The sequence below is a fragment of the Phascolarctos cinereus genome, unplaced genomic scaffold (genome assembly GCF_003287225.1).
Source record: "Phascolarctos cinereus isolate Bilbo 61053 unplaced genomic scaffold, phaCin_HiC Scaffold_726;HRSCAF=1367, whole genome shotgun sequence".
In the NCBI taxonomy this organism is placed as follows: domain Eukaryota; kingdom Metazoa; phylum Chordata; class Mammalia; order Diprotodontia; family Phascolarctidae; genus Phascolarctos; species Phascolarctos cinereus.
Window position 1 is genome coordinate 102919606 of NW_027556098.1, and position 24362 is coordinate 102943967.

Genomic DNA, 24362 nt, shown 5'->3' on the forward strand with positions numbered 1-24362 from the left:
TACACCTGCCAACAACAAACCCCTGACTTAAAATATCTATTTGGCCAGCACCAAACCTCATAGGCTCCCTATCCTGTCTTTGACCTCTTTGAATTACAGTTATCCCTTCCACATCACAACTTTCCCTATCACAGTTTTGATATATCAAGAGTTGCCATAAGAAATTAAATAGGAATTTTTGGAGAGTTTTGTTGAAACCGCAGATGACACAGAGCCTATGACCAAATACTTAACCCAAATTTTACAGTTAGGTACTGTAAACACCCCACAAAAGAAAAAGAAAAAATTCAGGAATCTTTTCTGGTATAAAGGAAGGGCCAAAAAAAATTTATGTGAATTTTCTAGATCGAATGGGTGTGGTGCCCCTAGTCCCCCGTGAGGCAGAAGGGATAACTGCATATGCCCAGTAGTCAGATCAGTGAATCAGAGGGGATAGTGACTTTTCTTGCTTAACTCCAAACTGTTTTCCAGAATGGCTGGACCCATTCCCAGCTCCCACAGTGTCCTGGTATGCCTGTCCTCATGTAGCCTTTCTGATATTGACTATCTTGATCATTTCCATCTTTGCTACTTTGACCAATAAAAGATTAAAACTCCGAGTTATTTTAATATGTATTTCTCTTATTAGTGATATAGAGAAATTTTGTTTACAATTATCAATAGTTTGTAGTTCTTCTTTTGAAAATTGTTCATATTCTGGGAAACCACCGTTAACTACCAGTGTTTTTCCCTTTACTTCTCTGTTACAGATAGTAACCTTTGATTCTCTAGCTGCTTCTCAGTGTGGCTGGCTTACTGAGTGGACTTAGGTGACTCCAATCAACCCTGACTGCCTGTTCATTCCTAGTAGAAGGGTGGAGTGAAAGGCGGGGCAGGCCAAGGACAGAGGGACTCCTCCAGCCGCTATTCCCTCTCCTCTCAAGAATTTGTGCCAACTGCCCACCTCTCCATTATCATTTTTGTTCTAGCCTTTTAGCCCTTTTTGGTTCAGTCAAAATTTTATGAAAAAAAGTCAGCCCAAGACATAGGGCCCATAGAGGGTCAGATAGAACACTTATATAACTAACTTTATCCTTAATTTTTTTTCACTTTAAAATTTTAGAATAAATGTTTATTGTGTATACTTTGGCAAAATCTGAAAATATGAAGAAATGAGAAACTGCCAAATTTCCAGTAGAGGAAAGTTTACTGCTATTGATCCTATCAAATAAATCCTACCAAATTAATTACTAAATTTTACAAAACACACACTTTCAGCATCACAGAAAAAATTTCAAAGGTAAATATTTACAAACCATAATAATAATAGTAATAGCTTACATTTATATAGCACTAAAACACTTCAGATATATTGATTCGAGTTAATATAGGAGCCAATTTAAAAATAAAACCAGAGATATTAAGTAAAAATGTCATTAGATGAAGTGATTTTCCAAATTCTGGCTTACATAATAAGGTAAAATTTATTGCGAAGCAGCTTACCAGATAAGTTATTTCATAAAATATTGTTCTCAAACATTTTATTGGTAGCAAGCAATCATATCCTTCTTATTAAGGAAGTAGTTTATAATATTGTCAAATTCAGAATTAAAGTGATCAGAAAATATAAGAATTTTTTTAAATCAATGTAATTCAATATTTACCAAGCACCTATTATAAGCTAAGTACAGGGAATACAGAGAAAACAAAACAAAACAAAACAAACATAGTACCTGCATTCATGAAGTTTGCATTGTACTTAGAGGAATACAAGTAACAATAACGACAATAATCATGATAAGAGCTATCATTTACATAGCATTTTAAGGTTTCCTAAGTACATTACAAATATTTTCCCATTTTATCCTCACAACAACCCTGGGATATGGGTGCTATTAATATCCTCATTTTACAGAGAAGGAAAACTGATGACTAATGGGAAAATATGCTTACCTGACTGTACACCATGGGGGGGGGAAGAAGTGGGAGGGGGAGAAAATTTTAAATTCAAAATCTTATGGAAGTGAATGTTGAAAACTAAAAATAAATAAATTAAAGTTTTTTAAAAAGAGAAGGAAAACTGAGGCAGAGGTCAAGTTACTTGCCCAGGGTCACAGAACTAGTGTCTTGAGGTAAAATTTGATCTCAGATCTTCCTGACTCAAAGTCCCATGTTCTAGCCTGCCTCTAGTCTCTCCCTACTCCAATCCATCTTCTATTTAGCAACTGAAGTGATTTCCCTAAAGTACATGTCCTGTCATATCACCCCCTTACTCAATAAATGCCAGTGGTGCTCCCATCCCTTCTTAACCAAGACCCCTCTTCCTTTCTGGTCCTCCTACACTTTATGTCAGGCCACATACTCTGATCCAATAACAATGGCCTCTTAGCTGTTCCAAGAACAAGTGATTATATTATTTTTTCAAATAAACACACAAAATGCAAGTTATAACCAATCAGTGGTCAAGCCTGATGACAGGTCTTAACAAGCAAGTGTTGGCAGGCAAGTATGTCGTGTATTGTCAGGAACTCCAGCATACATCAGCAGGAATGTGTTGGCACCAGGCATTTTTCCTCTGGCTATCCCCCACACCTGGAAGGCACTCCCCTCCTCATCTCCACCACCTGGCTTCCTTCAGGTAAAATCCCATCTCCTACAGCAGAGATTCCTAAACTTCTTTGGTCTACTGCCCCCTTTTCAAAAAAAAAAAAATTACTCAGCACCCCTTGGAAATCTACTTTCTTTAACCCTCTGCTTTTTTTTAAATTTGTGCCACTTCAAAAAAATATAAAATATATATTTTAAATGATGTATCTTAAATTTAATAATTTCTTGTAAACTTTTAGGTTTTTTCCCCACATTGAAATTTTGAGGATACAATATTGCATCATGTAATCACATAGTATTGTATTGCAAACAAGTCATGACATGAACACATTCCTGCTGATGTATGCTGGAGTTCCTGACAATACACGACATACTTGCCTGCCAACACTTGCTTGTTAAGACCTGTCATCAGGCTTGACCACTGATTGGTTATAACTTGCATTTTGTGTGTTTATTTGAAAAAATAATATAATCACTAGGACTATAACTGTTACACAATAGATGAAACACATATGAATGGTTTTCCAAAATATTCTTCTCTTCTTTTCTGTCCCCTTATTTTTATTCAACACTCCCCAACTGTACCTGAGGCTACTACAGTGCCCCTGGAGGTGGTATTGCCCACTTTGAGGACCTATGTATAATCTACAGGAAGCCTTTCCAAACCCCTCTAAATCCTAGTGCCTTTCCTTTGTTGATTATTTCTTGTTTATACTGTATATAGCTTGTTTGGTTAACACAAAGTTGTTTCTGTAGTCTCATAGGCATACATCTATAATACCATGAGTCATTCATTACTAATCCTACAGATAGCTTTGCAAAAGGTTATATCCTCATTTTCCTTGTTGTTTAGTTGTTTTTCAGTCTTGCCCCTGTATGGGGTTTCCTTGGCAAAGACACTGGAGTGGTTTGCCATTTCCTTCTCCAGTTCATTTTACAGATGAGGAAACTGAGGCAAACAGTATTAAGTGACTTATCCACTGCCACACAACTAGTGTCTGAGGCCATATTTGAACTCGGGTCTTCTTAACTCCAGGCTCTACTCACTGTGCCACCCAGCTGCTGGTTCATTTTCCTTAAAAGTATACAAAGTTCATTCTTTGGCACTCTAGAACTAGAAGTTGCAAACATAGCTGTTTCCATCTTGTTCTATGGACTAATTAGAGCTCCGGGAAGTTAAGCAGTGAGAATACTGGTTTTTGAAGTAAAGTGTTCTCATATGATATCAAGAAACAAGTTGGAAGTATCTGTGCCAGTCATCTTTTGCTTTGATCTTGATGGCTCTTCTGGTGATATGTCTAAACTCTTGACAGAAAACCAAGGAGAAGACTTAGCTGAAATAAACAGGCATTTCTCATCAGGCCCTTTTCCTTCAGCTAAGGTTCTCCTATTCCCTCCATCCAGTTTATATTTATAGCTAGGATGTTAACCATCAGCATATCTACGGGAAACAGAAGGCAGGCCTTGAGGAACTAACAGCTTAATTTCTTGAGCAAATCTTCCTGTGAGAATACCTCCAGACCTCAGTAGAGCTTCCTAAGGCCCCCCAGAATTGCCAGGTATCTCTCACACCCACGGCCAGGGCTGTAGCCATAAATTTAGAACTGAGAAGAATTTCAGAGGTCATTTAGGTGAACCCCTTCATTTTACAATGAGGGCCAAGCCCCTTATACACTTTGCCCAAGGTCATAGCAAGCAGACTTGAGACATGGGAATCAAGCTTTTGACTCTCAATCCAGCCCTCTTTCTGATATGGGTAGCAATGTTAGCAACAATTGTGTTGTTAGTTGATGGGGGTAACAATGCTAACAACACAATTATTGCTGATGAGGGGAGCAATGCTAACAACACAATTATTGCTAACATTGCTACCCCTTTCATTTCCACTACACTCTCTACTGTGAGGACGGTTTTATTAAGAACTTGCTATGCTCCAGGCACTTTGCTCAGCGCTGGAGATCCAAGAAAAGGCAAACAATGGTCCCATCCCTCAAGGAGCTCACTATCAAATGGAGGAGTCAGCATGTAAACAGCTATATACAAACAATTCTTAGGATAAATTGGAGATTATCTTTAAGAGAAGGCACTCAAATTAAGAGGGATTGGGAAAAACTGCTTGTGGAAGGTGGGGGTTTTAGCTGAGATTTGAAAGAAGCCAGGGAAGTTAGTAGTTAGGAGATGAAGAGGGGGAGAATTCTAGGCATGAGGAATAGCCAGCGAAGGCTGGAGTTGAGTGATGTGTCTTATACTAGGCACAGCAAAGGAGGCCAGTGATACCAGAAGTTTATGGAGGAGATTAAGGTGCAAAAAACGTGGAAAGGTAGGAAGAGATCTTGTTATGAAGAGCTCTGAATGCCTAATAATGTTTTATATTGTATCTTGGAGGTGATTCAAATCCAGCCTCAAATATTTACCACCTGTGTGACCCTAGGCAAGTCACTTAACCTTGTTTGCCTCAGTTTCCTCAGCTGGAAAATGAGCTGGAGAAGGAAATGGCAAACCACTCCACTCTCTTTGCCAAGAAAATCCCAAATGGGGTCACGAAGAGTTAAGACACGACTGAACAACATCAGTAGCAGTAGCGGTAGTAGTAGCAGGGAGCCACGCATATGGAATGAAGAGAGAGACAGATGTGCCCTATGGGAAGATCGATTTGACAAATGTGCGGAGGATGATGGACTGGAGTGGGGAGACCCTTGTGGCAGGCCCACTACCATCAAGCTATTGCAGTAAATAGTCCAGGCTCCAGGGGATGAGGGTTTGCACCAGCCTAGCATTAAGTTCTATGTCCTAGGACAGAAGGGAGCATAAACCAGAGGTGTGAGAAAGGCAGAATCCACAGGCTTTTGCATCTGATTGGATATGGGGATTGGGGGTAAGGGCAGTCCTCGCATTCACTCCTGTCCCCTCCAGTCCTAAACTCTCAGGCTTAGCAAATTACGATAGGGTACGGGAGGAAGTAGGTGGGGCTTGAGGAGAGTAACGTTGAAAGACTACGATTCCCAGGAGGCAGTGCGAGAGCTCCGCGCACGCGCTCTGGAGCTCGGCAGCCGGAGTTAGAAAAGATGAGTTTGCGGGCGTTGTCCACTGCACTGGCGGGGTTCGTCCCGCGGCGGGCAATGGGGGCGCGAGCCCAGCTCGGGCCGGCGGCCTTCGCCCAAGTGCTGCGCCTGCCCGAGAGGCAGCAGAAGGCGCTGGTGTTCCCGCTGCAGGAGCTGGAGCGCTGCATGGTCCCGGGCGGGGGCGCCAAGCTGCACGTGAGGACGTTCGACCCGAGCCTGGAGGACATCGCGAGAGCTGAGACCGCCTTCTGCCCCGCGCCCCGCCACCGGATCGACTACGTTAGCAGCGCCGAGCGCCTCGACCACGCCCCCGTCCCCTCCCGCCCCGAGGTGAGGGGGGGGGAGGAGAAGGGGGGAGGATCCCCGGCCGCCGCGCGCTTCCACACGCAGGACCCGATGCCCAGGCAAACTTAATAGCCTGGGCAAATAGTAAATATTCAGTAAAAGCTCACATTTATGCAGCACACCAAGGTTATATATGTTATCTCATTTCATACGGCACCCCTGGGAAGTAGGAGCTCTTACCCCCATTTTACAGATGAGGAAAGAGACAAAGGTGAACCCACTTACCCATGTTCACCTAGCTATTAAATGGCCAAGGTCAAATTTAAACTCAGGTCTTAATGACTCCAAGCACTTAAAGGCTGGCAAAGCCGCTTCCTCACAAAAGCCCTTTTAGGTGGTCTGGGTAGGTGGCATTTCCCTCAAAGAGTAGACATCTGGACTGGAAGTCCGGAAGACCTGAGTTCAGATCCACCCTCAGATACTTACTAGCTTGTGCGACTCTGGGGCAAACCACTTAGTTTCTTTCTTGGCCTCAGTTTCCTCATCTGTAAAATCGGGCTAATACATAATAGCACCTACCTCCTAGGGTGGCGGTGAGGCTCAAGGGAGGTGATATTTATAAATTTCATTACAAATGATGAGGGGAGGGGCAGTCAGCTCAGTTCCCTGTCTCCCATACCTTACTTAGCAGACTCTGTGGAGGTGCCACTCCAAGCCTGGAAGGCCTTAGCTCATTTTCCCTAACTCTTGCATCATGTAATTTAATGAAATTGTGTTGAGGGTTTGAGGGGGGGGGGATGGGGATGAAATGAGCTGATCAGTAGTCTCCTGATCATATCTTCCCTAAAGAACATGAGGGGGCCTGGGCTGTTAAGGCTCCTCTGTGATCCCACGCCTGGTAGATGCCTCAAAGCACCAAGTCCAGCTGTCCACCCGCTCCCACGCTGCCTCTCTCGGTTGGGCTCCTTAGGATGGTAGTAACCCTGTAATACTAACTTACATTTCTTTACAAGTAGTCCCCACCCTAACACCCCTCCACCCACCATGTGGGGTTCAGAAGTAATGTGATTGCTGGAGGAAGGGGAGATGACATTTGAACCTGGGTCTTCTCACTTCAAGTCCAGTGTTCTTTTTAGTTCATATCTCCCCTCCCCAACCCCCCAGCCCAGTTTCCTCATCTCAAAACAATATCTGCCCTTATATCACAGGGGAGGCAGTGAGGTGGCTCAATAGATAGAGCACTGGTCCTGGAGTCAGGAAGACCTGAGTTAAAGTCCAGCCACAGACACTTGCTCGCTGTGTGACCCTGGGCAAGTCACTTAACCCTGTTTCCTCAGTTCCCTCATCTATCAAATGAGCTGGAGAAGGAATGGCAACCCACTCCAGTATCTATGTCAAGAAAACCCCAAGTGGAGTCACAAAGAGTCAGACACAAAACAACAAAATATTCCAGAGTGATCGTAGAGTTCAATTCAATAAACTCTGATGAGGAGCCTGCTGGGTACAGAGGTAGTATGGTACATTGTCGCTGTGGACCCCCCTCTCCTCCTGAGACTGCTTGCTCTCTGGATCTGACCCTCCTCTTTCCCAGTTTGACTCTTCCCTTTCTTCTGGCTCCCGATCTCCACCATGCCCTGGTTCAGTTCTGGACCCTCTTCTCTTCTCCTTCTGTCCATTCTCTCTATAATCTCATCACCTCTCTGTGGCTTTAACTATCCCTCCCCATCTTCCCTGAGTTTCAGCCTCATGTCACTAATTCTCTCTTGGGTATTTCAAACTGGCTGTCCCACTTTTATTGGTCTTTTAAGAAAGTAGTTTTTATTTTACATAACAGCTCAATAGTCTCTGTTCTCTGTTTTATTTATCTGTTCTTTGATGATCAAAATGAAACTGGTTTAGATACATGCAGGTTTGAGATGTCCCCATGCCTTTCTCTCTTCCAGACTTCCCTCCCTCTGTCAAAGGCTCCGCCATGCTTTTACAATCTCTGCTTTATTCTCAGTTCTTCACCCCAAGGAGTCAGTCATTTTCCAAATTTGACCATTTCTACCTTCTTAGTGTATCTCCTATATAAGCCCTGTGCCTTCACTCACACTACGCTACCTCCTTAGTTCAGTTCCTGGTTACCTCTCAATCTGGTGAATGCCGAAGCCTCCTAATGGCTTTGTCTGCCTCACATCTCTCACAACTCCAGGCTGCCCTACATACTGCTGCCAAAGTAATTTTCCCATTGCCTATAGGATTAAAAACAAAACCAAAAACCTCCTCTATTTGGCTTTCTATTTTATTTTTAATTTATGGAATAAAATAAGCATTTCCATAACCTAGTATAATAAAAAAGATGATTGTGCATGAAACTGCAAATCTAGTATGCACAACTTGCTATTCCTTTCGAATATACAACAAAATTATCATGTAAATTTCTTTTTTTCCTTCCCTCCCCGCAGGAGGGCTATCATTAGACATACTACATGTAAAATTATTCTAAACATTTCTCTATCAGTTCTTTCTCAGCATCTCTCTTCATAGGTCCTTTATAGTTAATTTGGGTATTTATAATAGACAAAAATAACTTACTCACTCAAAGTCGTTCTTAAGATAGTATTTAGCTTTTAAAGCCTGACACAGCCTGGTTTTTGTGATCATGCTTCCAGACTTTCAAACCATCTTCCGCACAGCTTCTAACATAATCTTTGTCAAGTACAGGTCTGGTCAGATCTCCCCACTGCTCAGCAATCTTCAGTAGCTCTCCATTGCTTCCAGGCTAAATTATTTAAACCCAGATGGGCAATCTGACTCCTGACATTTTTGCCAGACTCTTTTTTTCTTATCATTCTTCATTCATGTTCTGTGCTCCTTTCCAGACTCATTGCACATTATTTCCCTTCTAGTACTTTGCAGTCCAGCCCTCCCCCCACCCCCTTTTGAGTTCATTTAAAATTGGATTATGTAGAAACTGGATGTCCTGTTTTATTAATCTTGGTATTTTGCATTTTTAAAAAATATTGATCTCTTTCATTTGTTTGCAGGGAAGTTTGGGAACTTTTGGCCATAATGGTTTTTACTTTTTTTTCATTTCCATTGTGAATTCTCATTAATTTTGACATTGACTTTTGTTTTATTTTTTCTTTTTATTATTATGAACTTGATAAAAATCAACAAATATCAGTTTCTCCCCATATAAAGGACAAAAAAAAAGAGGTCTGCATAGAACACTGTGAATTTTTATTATGTGCACCTTCCTTTTTATTGTATATTTTAAATTTATGTGGTACTTCTAACACCACCCTACTTGTCCCTGCTCTCTTCCAAAATTTCTTCTGCTGGCTTCTGATTATTTTCAAATTATTCACTGATGTTCTTTTTTTTTTCTCTTCAAAGTATACCTATAACTATTCCACTCCTCTCATCTGTTTTTTTGATAAAATTAATGTTATCAGTTTTATTTGTCTTGTTAAAAAATAGTTCTTTACGTATCAGCTCAATAGTCTCTGCTTTCTATTTTATTTATTTCTTTTTTGATTCTCAAAATTCTACTTTTGTGCTTGTTTGGGATTTTTAAGTTGGTGATTTCCTATTTGCTTTTTTAGCTCCATGCACAATTCATTTAGGGTTCTCATTCCCTCTTTTGTTAATTTAAGTGTTCAGAGATAGGAATTTTCGTCTGAGGATTATTTTATAAGTATCTCACAAATTTTCATCTGTTGTCTCATTATTTCCTTTAATACAATTATTTATCAGTTTTCTTCATGAGATCATAAGACCATAGATTGAAAGCTGGGAGGAACCTTAGAGACAGTTTAGAAAACTGAAGCCCAGAGAAGTAACTTGCCCAACTTGCCAGTAAACAGGAAAGCAAGTGGCTGAACTAATAAATAGTAAGACCTTCAGACTCCAAACGCAGCACCTGTTTCAATATGACACTCTGCTTCTCTCTTTTTTGATCTAATCATTATCATTTAAATCAGTGTTCTTCATTCAAAATACCTACTAATGTTGAGAGCTAGGACTGGTTAACCACGTTTAAGGAGGTTAGTACTAATACTAGTACTAGCTAGCATTTATATAGCACCCACGGTGTGCCCGGCACTGTGCCAGATGCTGTACAAATATTATCTCGTTTGATCTCGAAACAACCCTGGGAGATAGGTGCTACTGTTATCCCATTTTAGAGATGAGGAAACTGAGGTAGAGAGGGGTTAAGTGACACGGCCAGAATGACACAGGTGGTGCATGTATAAGGCCAGATTTGAACACAGTATTTGTGATTCCAGGCCTAGCGCTCTATCCACCATGCCACTTAGATAAAATCATGTTTTGGGAGACATGTCCTAACTCACAGTTTATCTAAATTTATCATCTCTGTTATAAATTAATTCTGCTATTAAAAACATAAAGATTTGTATGATCTGACATTAGGGTTTATAACTCTCCACCAGTTCATTGACTGTCTTCTTCTCCATTAGTGATAATAATGAGTCTGTTCTTACATGGAAGGGGATGGGAAAACATTTATTAAATGCTTACAATGTGCTTATCACTGTGCTAAGCACCGGGGGTACAAATGAAAAGAAGACAGTCCTGATCTCCAGGGCTCACAGTCTAATTAGGGGAGACAACACATGCTTCCGAGGGGATTCAGCTGCAGGGCAGGTGAAAGCATTTCCTTTACAGGGGAGAGAGCCAAGGAGGCCTTGGGGCAGTGGCAGATGGGAGAGCAGTTCCCAGGAGAAGATCATAAGCATAGGTGGACTTCAAGGAGCTAGAGCAGGACATGTCATTGACCAGTGATTGTTGGAAAGGGAGTGGTGGGCCCAGGCGAGAGCTCTGCATCACCTCCAGCAGGAGGAGGGAGGGGAGACAATCAGCATCCTGCTACAGAGGGCCCAGCTTGGCTGTAACTGGGCAATTGGGGCCGGGGCAGGGAAGGAGAAAACGTGCCCTGCTCCCTAGCGCACTGGTTATACATCTTTTAAACCAGTCAAGCCCACATTTAAATTCAAACACTGAAAGAACTCCAATAAAAACAGCTGGCCTCCTGTCTAACCGAAAGTCAACAAGAATGAAGCATTTTGCTCTTTGAGACAATTACATGAATGCTTCACATTTTGATTGGTGTTATCATGGTAGACTAGGAGCGCACCATTCCTCAGCCTAGAAAGCCAATGCATGCTGTATTTTCTGATTAATTTGGCAATGCCTGAACTGACTCAGCTAACAAAGCCTTATCACTGAGGTTTAATATCACTGGGGAAGGCATCACAGCCACACTATCTTTGGGACGCGTTACTTTGAGCAAATCCCTGAATCTCCAAGAGCCTGAGTGTCCTTGTCTGTAAAATGAAAGGGTTGACTAGCTATCCCAGCTATTAAATCTGTGATCCTGCCCTGCAGGAAATGGTTTTACAAATAGTTTCAGATTCTAACTTACATGCAGTGGTTATTAAATACTAAGGCAACCAGAGGAGTAGGTGAGAAAATAGTGCTCAAGGGATGCTGTTTGCTTTTTTTTAAAAGACAATTTTCTTGAAATGTGCAGCATCTTGCACCTAGAGAATGCTCAGTAAGTATTTTGAATTCAAATAATCTGTTTTGTATATTAGGGACATTCTTGGAATGTATTAGAAATGCCACAAAGCTGCACCTTCCAAACACTTTTTTTTTTTACCTGCAGTAGAGAGCTCACGTATTCTTGAGTATTAGGAATGTTTTTTTTTTCTTTTCCAGTACGTTCAGCTAAATTTAAGTTTTGCATCCCCTGAATCTGGGAGTAGGGAAGTAGTCTATACAGTAGTCTTTACGGAGGTTTGTAACTGAGAAAAAAATACTCAGGTTTCATGTTGTTGTTTTATTAATTCTCTTTTCTGTAAGGTCTGCTTTATAGGAAGAAGCAATGTTGGAAAATCATCCCTAATAAAGGCTTTATTTTCCCTGGCCCCTGAAGTTGAAGTCAGAGTTTCAAAAAAGCCGGTATGTTTAAAGCTGAATGGAGCATATCTGTATTTTGTAAAGTGAGTGGTAATGGGTGGGAAGATGCAAAAAAACCTTTTTCTCTTAAGTTTCCAAGGGCTGTGTTTTTTGATGGTAGATGCCATTCCTTTGTGACATGAGCTAACTCTCTCCAGGCAAGTAGCTTAGGTCAGGCAGGGAAAGAATGGCATTTTCATGCTTTAATTATTTGAGTACTTTGGAAAGAAAGGCAGAAGTATTTTTTAGTATGTTTACCAACAGTTTTATGCCTTTCCAAAACAGGGTAATTTTTTTTTATTTCACTTTTTCCTCCCGTGGACATCCTTTATCTTCTTTTCTAGGAAAAGTTTATTTAACGGTTCTGCATCTATTTCAGGGCCTCTGGTTTCACATACTCTTTCATTTCTTAACCTCATTTGTACCTTGCCAACTTTTCTATACATATACCATAAGTACAGACAGTCCCCAACCTTATTATATACCTCTCTAGTGTTAATGGCCACCTTCATATGTTAACAGGGCAGCAAGGTGGTGCAGTGGATAGAATGCTGGGCCTGAAGTCTCTCCTCTTCACGAGTTCAAATCTGGCCTCAGATACTTACTAGTTGTATGACCCTGGGCAAGTCATTTAACTGTGTTTGCCTCAACTTCCTCATCTGTAAAATGAGCTGGAAAAGGAAATGGCAAACCACTCCAGTAGTTTGTCAAGAAGATCCCAAATGGGGTCACAAAGAGTCAGACACAACTGAAACAACCAAACAACAACAACAAATGAAGTTAACACACAATCTTTCCTTTGTGATACCAATGGGAGTTTCTTTCCCCTACATCAGAGCAGACACTTTTGCCCATAACTCTGCCCTCACCAACTTCTGTCATCCCTACAAAAACTCAGCCCCAGTCCCCTGATTCTTATCACCTCACCCTCATGCCCATTGCTAGTAAGGGTGAGAGAGAAAATGTTATCCAGCTATTCCCAAAGAACCCTTCCACCAATCTTCCTTTCTCCTACCTATCTGGTCATCTACAGAGCCAGATGAAAAATAGGAAATTGCTGTGGGACCCTGATTCCTTCCTTCTCTACTGTAACATAGCTCCTTCAAGCCCCAGTACTGGTCACTGAGATGGAAAAAAGAGAGGATTTCTGAGAGTCACCTTAATGTAATGCAGAAATGACTGAAGTGGGTGTCAGGGATTCTGGATTCTTATTCTACTTCTGTTATTCCTGACATAGTAGGATCTTTAATATTCAGATCAGGTAGACATTTTGGTTTTGAAATTTTTTTAATCCATCATTTTCCCATTTGCTTTAACAGGGACACACAAAGAAAATGAACTTTTTCCAAGTTGGAAAATATTTTACATTGGTGGACATGCCAGGTTATGGTTTTAAAGCACCTAAGGATTTTGTTGACATGGTAGAAGCTTATCTGAAAGAACGGCCAAAGTAAGGAGAAACTTCCTAACAATATACATAGCTCATAGTACGTAGTAGTAGTAAAATAACATTATAAAGTTAAGTCATGTCTTTCATTCCCTGAGAGATTAAAAAATTATGTTACCAACAGACATTTGTAAAATCTTTTTTTTTTTGCCTGCTTGTAATTTTCTAAAATACTATTTTGGACCAAAATATTCCATGATTGGCTTCAATGTGTGGGTGAGGATTATTAATCCTTCTAAGTACTTTCTTCAGTCTAGACATATTTCAGGTTGGTTTGCTTTTCTTATTTAGATTTATTTTTTAATATTATTATAACCAAACTTGATAAATTCAGAAAAAGATTAAAATAGTTCTTGCCACTTAACATTTCTGGGAGGGTTCTTTCTTGAGTTTCTGAGACGCATTCAGAATATAGTTGGCTGCCTCAAAGGCTATACGTACCACTATTGTATTGATGAGATGTGTAGTATTATTTCCAGATGTTTGCCTTTTGAACAGTAAGCTGGAAATCCAGTGCCTCTTTATATGTGGGGCAGCTCAGGAGGCTAGTGGATCAAGTGTTGGACTTAAAAGATGACCTGATTTCAAATCCTGCCTCAGACATACTACAGCTGTGACCTTTAACTTTTAGCCTCAGTTTTCTCATCTGTAAAAAAGAAATAATAATAGCATCTACCTCATAGTGCTGTGAAGAATGAATAATATGTGGAGACCTCTCTACCAACATGTATAAATACTGTAAAAATGTTATAATGGATAAGTACTGTATAAATGTTAGCTATTATTATGTGTAATACCCAAGTTTCAGAGCTAAGACTACATACAACTTAGAAATTTGGTCATATTTCATATATTTACTAGCTCCTGTTATCACATATATTCATTTGAAATAATAAGCTACATAACAGTATTTCTGTAAGCGTTTGGTAGGTGTTAACATCTTTAATCCTCAGTGTTATAATGTTCAGTGGCTTTCTATTGATTAGAGTAAAGTTATTCAAAAGTATGTACATGCTAAACCAGAGATAGGGATCCTGCGGCCTTAAGCCACATGTGGCCTTCTGAATCCTTAAGTGTGGCCTTTTGACTGAATCCAAATTTTACAGAACAAATCCTTAAAGGATTTAGAAGGCCACATGTGGCCTCAAGGCCTCCGAATTTGTTTTGTGAAATCTAGATTCAGTCAAAAGGCCTCACTTAAGGTCTTAGAAGGCCACATGTGGCCTTAAGACTGCAGGTTCCCCACCTGGGTGCTAAACAACAGCACCTTTGGGGCCATAGACTGAATTTCCTGGTGAAACGGTATTTTTGGTTTTGAGAATTCTGAAGTGACCATGGCCTGAGAATGGTTTAAGAACATCCCGAGGCAAAAATGTGCTTGTTGAGTTGAAAAGTGGCAGTTTGTGAAGAGAACGGGGAGATGGATATATCTATTAAAAGTGTTATTTGATCATCTTTGTTCCATTCTGATTCTTACAGTTTGACCAGAACATTTTTGTTGGTAGATGGTGTTGTTGGAATTCAAAAAGCAGACAGTATTGCTATAGAAATGTGTGAAGAATTTGCATTACCCTATGTGGTAAGTGATAACCAAATTATTTTACATCCTGCTTGCATTCACAAATGTTAAAATATCTAGGCAGAAAGGTTTATGCCTCTGGCTAAATGTACCAAGAAGATGAGGTAAAATTTCTGTTAAATCTTTTAAAAATACGACCTATGATGCTTGCTCTTTTTCTCTCCTTCTTGCCTGAATCCTTTGATATTCAAACTGTACCCAAACTAACATGATGCCCTGATTCATCTACTTTTCATAGGCATTTCACACACACACACACACACACACACACACACACACCCCATGAACATGTGCCTAAAGAAAAGATTCATAACTCTTTTTCTTGCAAAACAAAAGCTCCATGGTTGATCCTTATCACAGTGATTCCAGCTATATTTTTTGCACAACCTGCATTCAGATTTATCTGAGTCACTTTCTTAAAACATAGTATATAACAAGTTCCAGACCATACACGCTGAATTCCTGTACAAAATAAAACTCTTTTTGAATGTTACAACCCTAAAAGGACTATTTTTCAAGGACTTTTTTTTAATAACCCCTAGGTAGAGAGGCAATGGGAATGATGGGGTGCTTCAGATCATGTCTCTGGAAGCCCCCCAGCTTCTCAGTAGGCCCCTGTCCTGTGTGAAAATTTTCTCTTGCTGCAGAATACATTCTTTTATCAGAACAGCCAGAAGGATGCCTGGCCTAACGATTTTTGTCCCTGACTGGCCCAATGACTCTCCCTCCCGCCAGATGCCCAAAGTCTATGCCTCCGATGACTTCCTTGGTGTCTGGTATACTCCCTACACTTTCCCATCCTAGCTCCCAAAGACACCTGGATCCCTAGATTACCTAATCAGCATCCCTGGCATTCCTTTCCTGTGCCCCTTTTCCATAAGCCCCAGCACCATCCTCACTCTCTCACAGGTTCCTTAAGGACCCTTGCCCCGCTTTTGCTAACGCGTTACCATAAACTTTTTGCCACCTGGCTAAAGAAAAGGCTGAGGTGTGTGAATTCATTCCAAGAAACTCTGTATTGGCATTCTTGGAGTCCCAGCACCCCCAAACCTCGTCAGGAGTAGTCTCTAGAGGGCCAAAATGCCTAGAGGAATATGGGAATAATTCCTGCCTCACCTACCCTCTGGCTCCAATTTCTTCTGTTAAAGACATACACATAACAGATAAATCACAAAAGGGTTGATGTTTTCATAAATTTTACATGCCAGCTTTCTGGATGAGAGCTTCGAATCTCAGTGTCCATCTAAGGTAAATAAAGAATGCATCTTACTGCTAGTCACAGCTCTAATGTTCTAACTTGCCCCCACATCCTACTACAGTTTAGTCTCAAATAAATTTAGCGATGTACAAGAAAATTATGAAAAGTTTACCAAAGAATTTCATGAAAATTATAATATGTGATTGAGGGAAATATCCTTCACCTTTTTAAAATTTTATTTTTCAGTTCCAAATTTTCTTCCTCCCACAAGCCTTCCCCATATATCTTTAGAATGCAAGATTTATGATACTCATTATACATGTGAAGTCATGCAAAGTATATTTCTGCATTAGCTATATTCTGGAAGAAAAAAAAAAGCAAGAAAAATAAAGGAAAAATATGCTCCAGTCTGCACTCTGAGTCCATCAGTTCTCTGTTTGGAAGTGGAGAGCATTTTTCTTCATGAGTCCTTTGGAGTTGTGGTGGATCATTGTATTGATCAGACTTACGAAGTCTTTCACAGTTGATTATGATTATTTTATGATATTGCTATTACTTGTGTATGTACATTGTTCTCCTGCTTCTGCCCACTTCACTTTGCATCACTTTCATGTAAGTCTTCCCAGATTTTTCTGAAACCATCCTCTTCATCATTATGTACAGCACAATAGTATTCCATCACATTCATATACCACAGCTTATTCAGCCACTCCTCAGTTGATGGGCATCCCCTCAGTTTCCAATTTTTGGCCATCACAAAAAAGCTGCCATAAATATTTTTGTTCATAGGGGTCCCAGCTCCTTCCTTTTTTTTTTTTAGTGAAACATGTAACTTTACTGAACATAAAAGCTCTGTAAGATACAGTTTCAGCATGTTTTGCCTCATACAGCAAAATCAGTGAATAATCCTTTAGTTAATTTTTTTTAAATAGCCATATGTGATAAGAATTTGATTTATATAAAATATTTAAAATCCTTAGTGCGGAAAGAAAGCACAGATGTTTATAAAATCATGGTTCTTCCTCAATTTCAACCAAAAGTCTAATATCCTAACATTCTATTCATTTTGAACTCCCCTGTATCTTTTTTTTTTTTCCTTAGGAATAAGCCCCCAGGGAGATAGACAGTAGGAACAGTCTGTAGTGGGCCAAAATGCCTAGAGGTCTAGGAATAATTCCCAATAAAAGTAGATATACCAGTATTCAAAATCTGACACTTAATAGCTTTGGGACCGTAGGCAATTGATCTCTCTGCAACGATTTTCTTGTTTGTAAAATGGGACTAATAATATTTGCACTATCTACCTCAGGGTCTTTGGAAAGAAAGTGATGAGGTAGATGATGTTTGGAGTTGGGTTATCCAGAAAGAATTCAGAGGGCAGAGGTTCTCCTAGTCAAGAGGGCTTTATTGATGCAAAAGCGGCAGACTAGTCCGTAGGAGCATGAGCAGTTTGAGATAAGACAGAGGTTTGCTTATATACCCAAGTTTTGGGCACTCAGTTAGAGGTGGGAGTATGCTTCTATATGGGCAGTAAACCACAGGGAAGGATTTCAGGAAAGGGGAAGCAGGTGTGTTTGGGTATTTTACGAAACAGTTCAGGGATGTGGTCACAAAACAGGGAAGTTAACTTGCAACATTCAAGGATATTGGCACAAACCATAGGGGTCAGTCCTGTACACAGAAAATAACAAGGTTTTCTTGTCAACAAATAGAGCCCCCTTTTACTATGCAGATTTAGATTTAGGCAAGGCTCCCATCATTGCTGGGCAGAAGTCAGCCTCATCAAAAAGGGCTATGTAAGCATAAGTTATTATTAGCATTGTATTGTTTTTAATTACATACTGATTCAATTCACTCTCCTCTTTGAAATGAATTTCCATAGATGGTGTTAACAAAAATTGACAAAGCTTCCAAAGGTTATCTTGCAAAACAAGTTTTGCAGATCCAAGAATTCGTTGACACTCATACCCAGGGATGCTTTCCTCAGTTGTTTCCGGTCAGGTAAGTTGAATTACTGTCATTGACTTTTAAGAAATTCTGGTGTTATATATCATTGATATCATATTGCTTGACATCTCAATGGGTGGGGGAGAAAGAGAGAGGGAGGGAGGGGGGGAGAGAGAGAGAGAGAGAGAGAGAGAGAGAGAGAGAGAGAGAGAGAGAGAGAGAGAGAGAGAGAGAAAGAGAATTTGGAACTCAGAAATTTTTTAAAAATTAAACATAAAAAATAAATTCTGCTGTTAAAGAAGCATTAGCTAAAACGGGGCAGGATCAGTGAGACTTGTAGGTAGCTGGTAGATGCTGCAGGTGAGCAGGACTTTTTAGTCCACCATCTTTCCTTATAATTGTCAACACCTTCAGCACCCTCAAGAACCCACTTCTTGCTTTTCCTTCCCTTTCTTCTTTATCTGCTTGTTACCTTAACAGTTCTGCACTGTTGCTTTATTCTGACCCTGCTTGTTCCAACTCACCTTTCTAGTCACTTCCAACAAAAGGTCACAGTTTAAGTCTGGGTCCCACATTTTCTGAAATGGAGGGAAGATTAATGCCTTTTTGAACAGCAGCAAATGCTTTTCTACTTTTTGGTGGAGTGATGGAACGTTATAAAAAAGACTTGCTATCTATAAAGAAGTATTATTTATTTCTAAGACTGATTTAACCACTGTTTATTCCATTGAGGTAGAGATAATTATTATTTCTCAGGCTGATAATTTCTATTGATAGAGCATTTATTAAGTACCTACTACTTGCCAGGAACTAATCTAGGTACTGAGGATACAAAAACCAAAGTAAAAACACTCCCTGCCCTCAGAGAGCTTAAATTTTAATCGGGGGAGGGAATATCACATGTTCCCTGATAGATCACCTATATACAAAGTACAAAGTGATCTTAAGGTGGAGGACAAAGAAGGAAGGCCACAGATCAGGAAGTCCTGAAGGAAGCAGCACTTGGTCTGAGGCGAGGGTGTTATGGTTCTAAGAGTAGTAAGATTAGGAGAGGAGCAGGGCAGCCATTACAGGACAGGCTGTGAAGGAAGCCAGAGCAGGAATGTCCTATATGGAAAACAGCAGGTGTAGGCCCGTTTAACTGGAGCAGAGAGGGAGGGAAAGTAATGCAGGCCAAGCAACAAAGCATTTATTAAGCATTTCCCACAGCTAAGCACTGTGCTAAGTTCTGTGTCTATAAATACAAGTAAAAAAGAGAGCTGGTCCTGCCCTTAAGAAGCTTACATTCTGACAGGAAAAGATCCCACAGAAAAGGGAGCTGAAAAGCATGAAGGTGAAGTCCAAAGTCAGAAGCAGAGCTGAGGGGTATAGTCAGACTGAGTATCAGCCAGGGAAGATGGGCTTGCAGCTTGGAGTCAGGGGTTCAAATCCGATCTCAGATACTTGACACTTACTAGCTGTGTGACCCTGGGCAAGTCACTTAACCCCGACTGCCTCACCAAAAAAAAAAAAAAAGAATCAAAAATCTGGCCAGAAGCATCTCCAATCCTTTTAGAGGCTGCTAAGATAAGGAAGAGCTAGTCCTGTATTCTTCATAAAGCCTTTTCACAGTCCCACCCCTACCCCCAGCTGCTGGTGCCTGCCCTCCTAAACTATTTGTGTTTGTATTTATTCACTTCAGGTTTATGCTGTCTGCATTTTTATAGATACTTGTCTCCACCATGAGTATGTAAGATGCTTGCAAGTAGGGTTTCATACCTTGTATTTGTATCCCCATTGACTCACACAGTTCTAGGCACATAGGAGGTGTTTAATAAATACTTATGGGTTGATTGTTCAGTAAATCCCAGGATTGCAGAACTAAGGGGCATCCTTTAAAGTTTTAGAGAGAGAGAGAGAGACTTTTGTGAAAAATCACCACTGTTTCACAAATGGAACTCCCAAGAGGTGATTCAGGCCAGAAAAGCAATTTCAAAAGTTTAAATAAATTCAGGTTGATATTACTCAGAGAAAAAAAAAACTCATCATAGTTGTTTTTTCTTCTTTTCACAGTTCAATAACATACTCTGGGATCCATCTGCTGAGGTGCTTTATAGCCTATATAACAGGAAACCTTCACATCAATGGCTCATAGCTTGGCTAGGGACTCAGAGGCTGGCTGTGTCATCCAGAACATCAGCATTGTTTTAGATGTTGTCTACCTTTAACATGGCAAGAGGACCATTTGCATCTTCCCCGAGTAATCTCTGCCCCAGTTTTAATGCCTGGGAAGAGTCTATACTAGATCTAATCTTGATGTTCAATTCAAAACAGTTATTTTGAAAAGTTATTATCTCTTTAACAAGTTGAAATTTTAACTTGTTTTGCTCATGGCTTATGAGTCATGAGAAATCATAGCACATTGATTAAGCTGACAACAGAGAAGGGCTCCCAGATAGTAGGGCCTCCCTCTGGGCATTGGGATTCCTTTGCCCCCTCCACCCACCCCCCATTTACTTCTCCAGAACTTATAACAGAGTAAGCAGCTTTGCATCTCCATGGTTGAAGCTGTCTTGACCTCCTCAATACCAACCCTGGAGGAACAGGCAACCAACCTGCAGCTGTGGGTGCGGATAGAAGCTGGAGAATGTGCAGGTCTCAAGGTGTGGTGAGTTTTGTGGCACATCCTTTGAGAACACAATGGAGTCATTGGTCTTATTTGCTTAAAACACATTTTCCATTATACACCGTACTTCAAAATACTACAAAACGGAGTTGTTCAAAAGGGTTGGCTTTTTAAAAGCAGCATACCTGGAAGGGCACATACTGATGTGCCTATACTTTATCATGTCTGTGCTAACTGTATTTTTATACAGTAAGATTTTCAATAAAATTTGGGACCTTCCAGGAAACTGCTGGGAAGTATTTACTGGAGTATAGTCTAGCAAGCTGAGCCATTACAGAACAAAATTAAACCTAACAATGAAGCCATCTTACGTTATAGTTTCCACACCATCTTATGAAAGGCAAAAAGATGAGCCAAGAAAGTTTCATTAACTTTAAAAAAGAAAAAATGTCATCATGTGATGACTTACATTGATAGACTCAGCTCTTCTCAGCAATGCAAGGATCTAAGACATCTCCAGAAGTCTCTTGATGGAAAATGCTATCTACATCCAAAGAAAGAACTATGGAGTTTGAATGCAAATCGAAGCATTCTATTTGCTATTTTTTTCTCTTTTTTTTTTCTTGTGGTTCCTCCTATTGGTCCTAATTCTTCCTTACAACATCACTAATGTGAAAATATGTTTAATAGAAATGTGTATGTATAGCCTATATCAGATCGTGTGCCATCTTGGGGAGGGAGGCAGGAAGGGAGAGGGAGAAAAATTTAAAACTCAAAAGCTTATGGAAGTGATTGTTGATAAATTAAAATAAATTAATAAAAAAAAATTTTTAATGTATCAGATATACTTGAAAAAAGCAAATACAAATTTTTGAATCAAACCAGTATTAGTTAGCTCTATGCTCTATGACATGAAAACTTGGAAAAGAGAATCAATCTCATGCACAGCCCAAGCAACTCAAACAGCTGCACCATGAGTTTTGCAGATGACAAAATTACAGCACCTAGACCTCTTCTCATAACTAGTTCTTATTGAAAAACCAGAGTATAACCTCTTTTTGGCCCAACGCTAACCAGAAAGACAAGCTGTTCTTACAGTTGTATGAATCATGTTTAGAATTTCAAAGTGAGAAACCACTTAAAGGTCTAGATGTAGCTGATGAAAATCAAACTATCAAGTTATGAAACTCTGATTTTTTTCAGAACTCATTTCTCTAATGGTCAACAGCAAAAGGCAGAGCATATCAACGTTAAACAAATTTACATTGATGAAATGGGCCCATTTTTGTGAATCTTGATTAATAACACCTTTAGAGGTGCTGGGATACTAGCAGTTTTAAACAGTAAAAATAGTTTTGACAACTTTGAACAATACATTGACCAACCATGATTTCAGAAAAGAGATGATGAAGCCTGCCACCTACCTCCTAACGGTGAATGGATTGAAGATGCAGAAGGAGACATTTTTGGACATGTGGCCAATACAGGGATTTTTTTTTTTGCTTGAGTATACATGGTTGTTGCAAGGTTTTTGTTTTGAATTAGGAGGATGGAGGAAGAGCAAACTGATTTTTGTTAATTGGGAAAAAACTGATTAAAAAAAAGAATTAGCTGCAGGTAGGTAGAGGGGTGTCTGTGTGTGTGTGTGTGTGTGTGTGTGTGTGTGTGTGTGTGTGTACACAATAATGATCCAAAATAAAAACCTTTGGTGACTGGAGCTAGTTTCCAGATGTCATACTTTTACCTGTTCTTTTGAAGCTGATCAGCACATTGATAATTTTTTTCCCTCAGTGGTTCTGTTGTTTTTCTGTACCTTCTCAAAGAAACATAGATTTCCCTCAACATAAAGCTCTAATATTGCTAGTCATCTGTGTATTCAGAAAAGCCTGGGTTAGTGTCTCTTAATATATCTGTCATATTTCTGTCTGCCAATATTACCACTAATTAAATTCATGAGTCAGGGCCTTACTCAACATAAATTAATAAAAAATGACTTTGTAGGGAAAAAAATGGATCCATCATGTGTTATATGGGACAACACACTAGGGAGTCAAGAATAGTCCTAGCTCTGCAACGAGTAAATTCAGTATCACTGGTTTCAAATCATTTTACCAGTTTTGAAGGAAGGAAACAAATGTTTATTTTTAAGCACCTACTATATGCCAGGCATTGTGCTAAGCATTTCACAAATGTCACGTGATCCTCACAACCCTGGAGGGTAGGTGCAGTTGTTATCCCCATTTTGCAGTTGAGGAAACTGAGGCAGAGGTATAAGTAACTTACCCAAGATCATGAAGCTGGGAAGGATATGAGGATGGATTTGAATTCTGTTCTTCCTGACTCCAGATCTAGCACTGTATCCACTGTGCCACCTAGCCACCTCCAATTGTTTGGGTCTCAATTTTCCTCATTTGCAAGATGAGAGCTTTAACTGAAATGATCAGGACCCCTCCATCGATATAGCCTCATAGGCCTAAATCTGGAAGGGACCATGGAGGTGATCTAGCTTAATCCTGTCACTTTACAAATGAGGAAGCTCATAGCCCAAACGGTGAAGTAACTATTGATCTGTCATCTGATAGTAATGAAGATCTGGAATTTGGGGTGGTGGACCTTCCCCCAGATACACAAAACACAAATTCTTCAAAGGGCAAATGGGCATACTGCCAAAAACCCCATCAATCCTGCGGTAGTGAAGGGAGACGAAGGGATTTCTTTTAGTGACGAAATTACTTGAATGGTATTGACAAAGGCCATCAATGCTTCTTTTCTATAGGACAAGAAAACTGCTTGTGAGTGGGGAGCTTCTAGCCGTTAAGCCGGTAATTTTTCAGAAAGGCAATCATATCACACTGCTATCAGTCACAGCCGAATAGCCTTTATCACGAGAGAGACAGAAGAAGAAAAAGCGCATTGGCTGGCTTCTGAAAAAAGAAAGTTTCCAGTGCAACTCATGGTATCGGTACCTTACTATATCAGCTACTTTAGCAAATACTCTGCAGTATTCCGATTTAGGAAGGAGAGAATCATTAAGAGAAAGTTAAGTCATATTTTGGATGGTGTTACTAAGGAAGGGAAGGGTACGTGTATTTTGGACCCATCAAATAGTGAAAATGGAAAAAAAGCCAACGCTTCATTTAACTAGAAAAGTCCCTTATTCAAAACAGTTTATTCCTTGATGTGGTAAAAGATCGGTCACCCTGTCGAGAATAGGGGCACCACCTCTGTGTCTGCAGCTGCAGGGAGTCTGCCTCCCTCTCCCTCCCTCTATAGCCAGGCCGCGGCTCCCATGTCACTCGCTGTTTGGTTCTTTAGTGCTGGGGAGGCTGTTAGCCTGCAAGGTGAGGGGAGTAAAGTCTGAGAGGTTGGGGGAGGGGAACGGGGGCTAACAACAGCAGAAGCTATTCCTGAATTCCAACTGCTATAGGTTTAGCTTCCTGACTTGGTAACACAGAAGAAGTAGCATTTTTCTAATATTTGAACTTTAAAACAGGCCCCTTTAATGCTCAGTAGAGTTGGTTTTAGTTTGTTTTCATAGTCTTTAACTGCTTACTTTAAAGGGAGAATGTAAACAACTGGACTAACCTAATAGAGGCTTGGCCCACGGTAATTAAATACTAGCTAGACATGTAAGGTATTAACAATTTTTTTTTGTTTTTTGGTTAGGCAACTGGGGTAAGTGACTT

The 24362-nt window shown here is 40.1% G+C and overlaps 1 protein-coding gene across 1 annotated transcript; it reads left to right on the forward strand.

Annotated features, from left to right (window-relative positions):
- Positions 1-5605: 5605 nt before the first annotated feature.
- On the forward strand, positions 5606-22393 carry GTPBP8 (GTP binding protein 8). Its single transcript, XM_021007190.2, has 6 exons — positions 5606-5978; positions 11805-11903; positions 13220-13350; positions 14827-14926; positions 18007-18125; positions 20124-22393. Exons 1-6 carry the CDS (start codon positions 5652-5654, stop codon positions 20203-20205), a joined length of 858 nt encoding a protein of 285 aa, XP_020862849.1. The 5' UTR covers positions 5606-5651; the 3' UTR covers positions 20206-22393.
- Positions 22394-24362: the final 1969 nt, after the last annotated feature.